The sequence below is a fragment of the Saccostrea cucullata genome, unplaced genomic scaffold (assembly GCF_032062105.1).
Source record: "Saccostrea cucullata isolate Sc308-1 unplaced genomic scaffold, CSIRO_AGI_Scuc_v1 ctg756, whole genome shotgun sequence".
NCBI classification, from domain to species: domain Eukaryota; kingdom Metazoa; phylum Mollusca; class Bivalvia; order Ostreida; family Ostreidae; genus Saccostrea; species Saccostrea cuccullata.
In genome coordinates, this window is record NW_026930876.1 from 174,642 (window position 1) to 185,673 (window position 11,032).

At 31.8% G+C, this 11,032-nt stretch overlaps 1 protein-coding gene across 1 annotated transcript; it reads right to left on the reverse strand.

Annotated features, from left to right (window-relative positions):
- Nucleotides 1-2,184: 2,184 nt before the first annotated feature.
- LOC134230398 (peptidyl-prolyl cis-trans isomerase FKBP9-like) lies at nucleotides 2,185-6,223 on the reverse strand. The gene is made up of 6 exons (XM_062712196.1): nucleotides 6,006-6,223; nucleotides 3,955-4,017; nucleotides 3,672-3,780; nucleotides 3,465-3,498; nucleotides 3,262-3,332; nucleotides 2,185-3,122 (listed from the first exon to the last, which is right to left on the reverse strand). The coding sequence occupies exons 1-6, from the start codon at nucleotides 6,150-6,152 to the stop codon at nucleotides 2,923-2,925; spliced, it is 624 nt and encodes a 207-aa protein (XP_062568180.1). The 5' UTR covers nucleotides 6,153-6,223; the 3' UTR covers nucleotides 2,185-2,922.
- Nucleotides 6,224-11,032: the final 4,809 nt, after the last annotated feature.

Below are 11,032 nucleotides of genomic sequence, written 5' to 3' on the forward strand. Positions count from 1 at the left end.
TTGTTTGATATAGTCACACCCATCTTACTCTACGGATGTGAGATATGGGGCTATGAAAATATGGAAATAATTGAACGTGTTCATTTAAAATTCTTAAAAACTATATTTAATTTGAAAAGTTCTACACCAAATTACATGATTTACGGAGAAACTGGAAGATTCCCTTTGTACATCAATGTTTTTGAGAATGATTACTTACTGGTCAAAGATGTTTACATGTGCAGAAGATAAAATTGTCAATATTGTGTACAAGTATATGTATAACCAATTAAGTAACGATGGTATTAAATGTCAATGGATTGAATGTATTCAAAAAATTCTAAATAATTGTGGACTTTCATTTATATGGAATGAGCAAGGTGTTGTCAATGCTAAATGGCTAAGTGCTATTGTAAATCAGAATTTAAAAGACCAGTTCATTCAAAAATGGTCAAATGACATAAATAGTTCTTCCAAAGGCCAGATTTATAAAATTTTTAAAACCAATTTCGGATTTGAAAGCTACATTAAAAATTTACGCCCAAAACAAAGAAAGCTATTGATGAAAATGCGTACCTCAAATCATCATCTACCTGTCGAAACAGGGAGGTGGTGTGGCACCCCATTAAATGATAGAGTATGTTTAGTTTGTAACAATGGAAAGATAGGCGATGAATACCACTACATTTTAGAGTGTACAGCTTTTTCAGAGATAAGAAAAAAATTTTTACACAAAAGTTACTGCACCAGACCAAATGTTGTCAGTTTTATGAACTCATGGCCAATTCAAATATACAATCTTTACAAAAACTATGTACATTTATTTCAAAAATATTTGAGACTGTCTGTCCTTCTTAGCTGTCCTCCTGGTATTTTCTTTTTGCATATACTTTATTATTACATGTACTATATGTATCCTCTCTACATGCAGTTGTAAAACATTTATTTACGTATATATATTTATATTAATTATTTATATGTGTGTATATTTATACTAATGCACCTCTGACGACATTATAGACATTGTATATACTTTATGTTCCTCATGTACCATGCTGTATGGTTTGAGCGAATAAACTGATTCTGATTCTGATTCTGTTTAAATTATTTTCATGGAGAATTGAATTATTCCATACATAGCAGAGCATGATTAAATCATTTTGATGTATAAATTGATTTGTATTTATATGTATAATTTACTGAAAGCTGCTAGAAGTGTAATCTCTGACAGTGTATTGTTGAACTTTATGGATTTAATGTATGGAAGAACTTTTGTATTTTTATATGAAAGTTATTTCTCTTCTCCTAATAAGATTTGTTAAGCATGGATCAATTGATATGTCAGAATCAGAAAGTTAAGGTAATATAAATCTATGAGCATTATGGTGAACTTACGAAAGAAGGACTGTGTACAGGTACATGTAGATTAGACTTTAAAGTATATTACTAATATGCCAATGAACTTTAAATCAAGGAGAAAAATTCATAAATGATTGACATCTTTCGTAACGCAGTCTTTCAGTAGTACAGTGTGTTTTCATACTATTATTTGCTACTAAAATTCCATTCTTTGTATAATTTTGTGAAGATTTATATTTGTAGATTCCTTAGCTGTTTGTAACTATGATCATAGTATTGATTAAGATTTCATTTCCTTCAAATATTATGCCATAAATCACTACATGCAATTGATGCTTATTGTGAAGTTTGATTAATCTGTTTTAATTTCAGGTGTCAACAAATGTACCTATATAGCATATTACATCATACTGCATCTACATTTGTTTTATACATGTATGTAGTCAATGATTACTTTCTGCAAGCAAGATATTTACTGCCATTTTTTTTCATAATTTATATTTTAATATATTTATAGAAATTTCATAGGAAAAAGGATGCTAATTGCATGTTATGAAAGTTTTTCTTCTAGATTATGATCATAAGGCATTTATATCAAGCTACAGGTTATAATGCATTTACTCACCTACATGTACAAAGTAGAAAGGGGGGGTATAATTCATCTCTGATTCAGGGGTAGAGGATATAAGTCATTCTTAAATGCATGAAGTATTAGCTGTATATTTATATTATTTGCATCTTATTTTTGAAAAAGAAAAATCAGTTTCTGTATACCTGGTATTGGAATATGGAGATTCAATGTCTTGATTAATAAAAACAATATTTATAGTATTATTTCTGGTTCTTTAATTTACATTAAGATGAAACTGACATTTTTCAGAACAGTGACACAATGAAAGTTTTATTTTAATAATGTGACACAGGCACATAGTAGCAGGGATGGTCTACCCCACCCCCAAACAGTTTGGACCAACTAGGTAGTCAAAGATAATTTTTGTCTGGTTGCCCCTTTTCAAAAATGTGTATCCACTCAGCCACAAGAACAAACCATAAACATTTCTTGATAAAATTGTAATGTAGTATTACACTTTCTTACTTTATCACACATATTCAAATCAAAAATAAAAAAACAATCATAAATATCAACTTGGGAGTTCATTATTTAACTTGCAATTCAGATTGCATTATTAACCATCTACATGTAAAATAGTCACTTTTAGATGGGTAATTGAAAATATAATAAATAAATAAATACATTTCATTAAGTAAAATGACATCGTTAATATATCTTAATACACTTGACGATGTAAAAAGGACTTGGAGAGTATTTTATATCAAAATATGTGCAAAATTAACAACCATCATCATTTTCTGATATAACAACAGTAGTAAATCCAAGATCTGAATGCGCGTACTTATAAAGCTCTTGTACGCTATACACGGTACTGACGTGACGTTTCGCCTACAGTTTTAAAAGAATAGTGTTTAAGTTAAAATATTTTTAAATAGATCCTATGATTATGAATGTTTCATGAGATCTGCATGAAATTTTGCACAACGACAGGCCCTTGTAAGTCACGTGACCTATCGGCTGTAGTACTGCGCCTTCTTTTGCTCCCTCCTCAGCGCTTTCCTCTTTTCCTGGATGCCCTGCCCCATAAGGACGATAATTCCCCCCACAAAGGCGAGGTAGCAGGCCGACCAGACGATATCCACGTACCACTCCCCCCAACTCTTAGGAACGATCTCCAGCAGGGTCACAATGAAGGTTATCTCGGCATTCTCTGAAAAAAAGTTAAAAAATAATATACGCACACACGTTTATACTTCGATGTCTTCAATGAGAGTTGTTGATCTGCCAATTGCATTAAGTCCTACTGAACCGTGAATGGGAAACAATTGCAAATATAGTGCTATATTTACCAGGAATGACGTCAGTGACTCCCTTTTCTCCAAAAGCCAGATGAGGAGGAATAATGAGTTTCCTCTTTTCTCTATAATAATAAAATGGGGATCACAACAAACTGTTATAAATTTCTTGGTCTTAAAGTAAGAAACCACAATTTTTTTAGAAGAAAGACGTTTATTTGTATATTGTTTATGAGACACGTTAAAAAAGTACTCACCCGATACACATTCCTAATACCCCAGCCTCTAGTCCTAGAGAAAAAAGTTTTGAATTTTAGTTTAAAATAATTTTAAGTCATCTTAAGAAATTGTTCATGAAAAGACATATTTATTAAGTATAAATCACAACATTCACGCAGTCGTGCAGATACTTTAGCTGTACTTGACTCAAAGCATTGCTCGCACCTGCTTCATTGGACACTTACCCGGTATAACAGCCCCCTTCCCTGTGGGTACCACCAGTGGTTCTTTGTCAGTGGCCCCCTTCTCTCCTGTATTGTGGGAGTCTTCTATATGAATCCCGTTTATTAAGCCCTGAAAATACAAGCATTTTCTGAAGTGATCTAGCAAAACTGAATTTATATTATAAATGTTTACAAATTTATCTTAACAAAATATTTCAACATAAAAGTTGTTTAACTTACTGATTAATACAGATTTAATTGTAATATCGTTCCAAATTAATTTTTACTGACGTGATTTACAAACCTCATAATCGAACACGAGCGTGTCACCGGAAATGGCTTTCTTTGCACAGTCCTCTGGCATTTCCTATTAATGAAAATAAACGTAGAATTTAATACACTGATAGGCAAAGATTATTTATAATTTGACCATCAAATTTTGGGTGCGTGGTGGGGTGGGGTGTCTTTGTTGTTTGCTTGCTTTTCGATTCGTTTTGTTTTTCGATAAAACAACTAATCTTGAAAGTACAGAGAAGAGATACTAGTAATCAAAACGTCAATTTCTTAAAAGAAACTCGAAACACAATGCATGACCACAAAATCAGATAAACAAAACAAAGGACTCTTTTGATTTATTTAAACTTTTGATCGAAATTTTGTCAGGTCTGTAACCAAGCTAAATATATCGCATCGCGCTAGAGAAATTGTTTAATACGTCAAATTACGTCATTTCATCACGTAATTTCAAAACAAAACACGAAAATAAAAAAAAATCCCCCCTCCCTTTCGGTTTCTTAGGATATGAAATGCCATTATTCATGGCAAATTGTGTCAAATATGAACGCCCTATCATATGTCATTTAGAAGAAAACACCAAAGTTAATTTTTTTTCAAAATAAGGTCAAATATCAATGAAGGTCAAGGTCAAGGGGTCAAAATAAAAGCATGCTCGGAAACATCTTGTTACAGGTAATGATCATGTCAAATATGAAAGTTCTATCTCTTCTCAATCAATATGATATTGAAATAAGAAAGATAACATTTTGGAAAAATAGGTTTATTATTCAAGGTCAAGGTCAACGGTTCATAAATTGCAGCATATTTAGAAAGGCCACGTCAAAGGTAATACAGGTATACATCTGTAATATGAAAACCTTATCTTTTCTTTTTCAAAAGTTATGAGCAGTTTTAAGTAATGTGTACATTTTTGAAAAGTAGGTCAAACTTCAAGGTCACGGAGTCAAAAATCTTGTCACAGATAATGTACATGTGAAATATGAGAGTCACTTCGCTTCTCATTCCAAAGGTAAAACCAAGGATATTATTTCTTCGACAGACGGACATTATGGTCAAAGACAAATATATAAAACCATAACGCTACAGATCTGCAGCTAACAGACTGACAGATAAAAGAAATTTAATGTCACCCCGAAGGTGGGGACAAAAAGCGAGATTACAGAAAAGGAAACAAAGAACAAAATACATAATTATATAAAGAAGACTTAGATTATATGATATCTTTTATCAATTTTCGGAAAAGGAAAATCGTTCGTCTTTCAATGAATCATCAATGTTTAAAATGAATGAACATAGTATTTCTAATCAAATGCCTAACGGTAATGAATCTGTACAATATGTGAAAGCTACTAGTAGTTATCGTCTTCCCATCATTTTCAGAGAAACGTCTAAACTTTCGAGATTAAAAAAATAATCTGGACGTTTAAAGTATGCCTAAAGTACTCGCAAATGTGCAAATCTTTACTCATAAAGCACGATACGATCATAACTAAGGGTTGCCACCTAAAGGAGTTGTTTAAAACTCGATTTTTTCAGTAAAAAAGATTTTATCCAAGAATTGTTGAAAGAAGTTCATAAATCAAAGTGGCCATAAATCTCCATATCTCATTTAGAACATCTTATTGAATTATCTATTGTTCTTATACTGTATGGAATTTTTATGTCATTTCTTTTTTATAAGAAAAGTGTATCGATCAAGACATAGGCGAAAGTTCAAGGTCGCTACATAGGCGTCGGAACCGGGGGGGGGGGGGGGGTTCCCCCCCCCCCATTTTTTTTTTGCAAATGTATACATAATATAGGCATTGAAATTTGGGGTTTACCTTTTTATGGTGGTTTAGCCCCCCTTTCATTTTGGATACATATTTTTAAAAATACAAAAGATATGTTGACGGAGTAGGAAATTGTTCAATGTGTACAAAGCAAATAAATATTTCTCTGTATTTTAGATAAACGTTAGATAAGATATTTTAAATACGTCATTATATAATCTTAAATTAAGAAAAAGCGACATAAAAATTAATTTGAATGCTTTAGTCCGGTGAGACCATCACTTACCAGGGTCTCTATCTTGAGTTCTGATTGGATGAGGATCTTCCCAGTATCTGGCGGCTGGTCAACAATATTCTGCTGAAACATTCGCTGAAATTGTCCATTCACAGAAGTACCAAAAATCAAAAGCACCAAGACAAACAAATGAGACATTGTCAATGATTTTACTCTTATTTTAAGAATAGACTGCAAGTTTTCACAAGTATCCAGTGAATGTCATTGATACACGTGTGAGATTGCACTAACGTGGTGTATTTTGACTGACTACCGGGTGCCTACCTATACTGACGAATTACGACCCCCGGGGCAGGAGTCGCGATGTTTGATGACGTAACAGATACCTGTTGGGTTCAAAGGTTAAGGAAGTATACGTGTATTAGGAACAGGAAGTTTGACAAGAGAACTACATAAAGATGATGAATATCATGGCTGCTTTTGAAACATCCAATATTATATTTTAATTAAAAAGTTTAATTTAAACTCTTTTCTTGATGCCATGTTTACGGTTCAAATTAGAGGTTCGAATAGGTGACATCTTGCCATGTTTATGATTCAAATTAGAGCATTTACTACATTAAGGATAATTGATAATCTTATAAGAGAGATAACTCTTTATGTGATCAATGTCTATTATTCCTTTATAGTTTTGTCAACTCGGAATGTCTTTTGTGTCCAATTTCAACCCGCAAGCTATTTTAAAATCTTAAGTGTAAAAGTTATCAATTTAAATGAGGGAGGGTAATTATGAACCTTAAAATATAATAATGAATTTGTTGTATCATATATTTACCACTGAATTTTTATCTCTTTCGGGCGAACAGCAAAGATGTTTTAGATTGTTTCTCATTATAAAATCTTAAAAATATTAATCATATTTTTTTCAAATTATTACTATCGATACATGTATTGCTTGTTGAATTTTTGCAGGGCATGCAATGGGCAAAGAAACCAACGGAAGGATTATGAAGTTTTATTTTTAAATACAGCAATTATGTTTGGTGTTAGACATTAATCTGGTTATTGTATTTATATAGACTAAGTCTCCGTAATGTTATACAGACAGTTTACTTTAATTACTATTAACACTGGAATTACACGCTATGTGTCCTGTGTTAAAATGTCACCCGTTCTGATATTCCGTTCGTTTTGTCTGGATTTACCATCGATGTCGTTGACATTTGCAGGTAACAATTTTTGAATTACCATTTCGTAATAGTTGGACTAAGGAGAAAGATTGTATCATATATACTATATACCTGTAATCAAAAATATATCATATGGCTATTCGTGAAAAGTATTTTATTGCATTCTCTTGGAAAAGACTGGTAGCTCTGCAATGGCTAATTTTACCTGGACAAATTACTTATAAAAAGGAAAGAAAAAAAAAACATTTGAACGAACTTATTCAGAAAAGCAAACCATACTCTACCATATATTTGAGAAAAAATATTAGTTTTGCTTCTAAATGTGCTACATGTCAACGGGGCTGTTCCTACAGACTGATGTGAATCAGCCTTATGAATTATGCTTATAACGATGTAAAATCGTCCCTTCCTTGCACTTCGCTATAACTGTGTTTTACTGTACATGAAATTTTCAAAGTTCTTAGATTCTTCCTTAAAATTTTTTTAAAGATAACCCCTTGAATTACTTTCCCGTCACCGATTTTAACCATTTTTCTCCAGTTCTATAATCATCTCAACTTTAAACGACAAATAAGTTAAAAGTGTAGAACCTGACCTCTGAAAAAACTGCTTAAAATAAAGTATACATGTTCGTATAACACAATTTAGCTTGCCAATGCAAATGGCCCAAACAAACAACATTAAATAGTTTCAATTGTCCATTTTTCAAGTTCTTGCAACCTGGGGGCGGATCCAGGAATTTTGAAAAAGGGGGTAATATTTCATATAAGAGACAGGGTTCTTCAGGGTCCCCATTTGGTCCAAGGCGAAATTAAAAATTATAATTAGCATTTATAGGTGTAGTTTCTCCTACAAATATAGTATCATATGTGATGACGCCTCTCGCCTCAATTCATGTCTTTCTTCTTGTTTTTTTTTTTTTGGAAGAGGGGGTGGGTAGTGGGCTTAGTGTATTACACTTCCTTTATTTTGACACAAGATTTAAAACTAGATGTTATGTATAACTGTCTATTGAATAAATCATTTCTTAAGATTGAGAGAATACTTCACACCGAAATTTAAACTTCAAAGCAGATTAAATCCTCTTTTTGCACGATTTACCTCTCGGGTTTGTCCTTGGAAGGATTTGATATCAAATCCACTGAATTAAATTTCACAATATTGTGTCATCTCCTTGTTCTGAATGATTTTCGTAATGGAGATTGATAAAAGAAATAAAGGAAATAAAAGTTTCAAATATTTTTAGTCAAAGTTATTTCTGATCTAGTTAAATCTTTAAAATTTAGTTTTAAAAAGTTGGAAATGACGAATAAAATCATTTGAAAAAATCTGTTATAATATTTTGTCTAAATTTGACATTCTTCTATTCGTTATAAACGTATATGGGAGTTAATTTCTCATCGTGCGATAATGCCACAATGGCACTTAATTTCTTAATTTGAAAATAAAGACGGTTGCCTCAGACAAATCTGATTAAAAAAATATCTATATTTAATTCTTAGTTTAATTTGAATAAATGTGCATGTAATTTGCACTAAAACACCTATAACAAATTCTTTTAAAAAACCCTTAAATTCCAGGCAAAACAAAAAGCAACCATCTGATAATGCTATCTTTTTCTGTACAATTTTAACTGTTCCTTTTCCTCTGTGGTCATGTTTCAATTTTTAAATGTCATTACATTGAGACTGGCCTTGGGTGTTTCTGATCTGTGTACTTTAAATCTCCAGTTCTTTTAATTCTGATAATTGATATATTCTCTCCTTTTCTCTCAATGCCAATAATTCAATATTAGTTGTCTAAACCATTCTAAAAGACTACTGAAGCCTTGGTGATAGTTTAAACATTTATAGTCTAAAAAAGATATTATCTGTTTGTGTACACTGTTACTAAAACTAACATTGATTTTGATTCTACTGTATCTGGCAGAGAGGACTATATAGACGTCTGAAGGTATTTGCTCTCAAGAACATACGTCTGCAGACGTCGGGAGCTACATGTAGTATTTTTATTACGATTCTTGAAAATTCAGTGGTATTTGGGAACGTTCATCGTTAAATTTTGAGATATGATATACATACATATGAAACAAAAACAAAATTTTCAGGATATAGCACTTAGTTACTTCCCAATGCAACCATAATTTTTATATAGAAAAAAAGCTTGAAGCAAGTCATTTCAGAGACAAAGATAACTGTTCTGCATTAAAGCGTGAACACTGTAATTTTCAAGTCTGAAATGGTATGTTCTGTCATCCTTGGATTTCTCTGCTCCTGTTGTCTCTCTCTGGCACCAGAGAATTTTTCTTTTCCAGATAATTTGTCACCCTGGCATTTCTATTTTCTTGATAGTCTTAATCCTTCTCTGCTTTATCTGTCCGAATTTTCTCAAGCAAAGAGCTACAGTTCTGCAACTAATTGAGACTTCTCTGTTCTCTTTTTCAAGTTGTCACTTAATTATTTAATTTTAGTTGTAACACGTCATTTGATTGGATAAAAGATTTTGTTTATATCGTATAACATAAGTTGCCTGCGTCACAATGAGTTACGTCAAAAGCGTTTTTCTCCGCTTGACGTTATTTTTAAAATATGCTCAATTTGAAGCCATTTTAGAGGAAAATTATCTAATTGTCTACACTGAAATTAAATTCCTTAAACGACGCAAGCGGAGTAATACGTTTTTGACGTACTCGTAACTCATGAGACGTAGGCAACTAATGTTATACTATATAAAATGAATCTTTTATCAAATCAAATGACGTGTTACAGCTAAAATTAAATGATTTACAAACGAGTAAATCACTTTGAGATTTCTTAATCTTTCACAATAGAATTTCCCCTTTCCTATTAGTCAAAATTTTCTCTAGGATTTCTCTGTTCCAAATATTCTAAACCACATTGATATATTCTTTATAACTACCCCTTCGTCTGTTCGAACCAATCAAGTTCATTAAAGTTCATTATACAGATTGCCCATATATATTGTTGTATACTCTCAAAGGAACTAATTGCAGGAAAGTGAATTCAATAGATCTTTATTTTTTGACATATTTAAGCGCATTAAACTTATGATTAACTCCTAAATCCGCCATAGTTACCCCATACAGTATCGATTTAAATCAGAAGCAAGTATAAACCTTAGTACTATTCACAATTTCATTATCTTTTTTACTATTGCACACAAGTGTTTCGCCGAATGCCAGCAATTAATATATACAGTATTTTCAGCAATCTATCTTTTTTATGTTCTTTATTTGAAATCAGAATATACTTGTATAGGTCTTACAATACATCGACGATATCAACTAATCAGACATTCACTATTAAAAGGGGAAAGATGAACAGTTGTTTTCATATAAAACTTGTTGAGATTGAAATAATATCAAAATGATATACTCTTAAAAAGATTAAACGTTTACGCACTTTCTATTGTTTACTAAAGAAAATATTATTGAAATTCTTAAATTAATCCGCCAAAACAACAAGCTAGAATCTTTTGAGGTTTGTCAAGAAAGTGAAACAAACAACGCCAAGTAAATACTTTTACTTATGTTTGTCATGGATTGTCAATTTCAAACAATTCTGGACATTCACTTAGCTATCTTTGTTATTTTATCCACTTTCCTCGAGGAAGAAAAACTCGATAATATTTTTTCACAGAATTGGGTATAGAGACATACAAAAATACAAGAATTTTGACTGTCATGTTAATAATAGAAAAAGAGTGATTTTTATGGATCATTATGCAGTTTTCTTTCGTCTTCTCCTTGGACAAGTCCTAATTCGGCTGTAATTAACTTCTTTTCAGAGGGAACAAATGAACACACGTGGTAAGCAATTTAAAATGACTGCAAGTTCATCATAACTAGCCACCTGGGTAGAATTATGA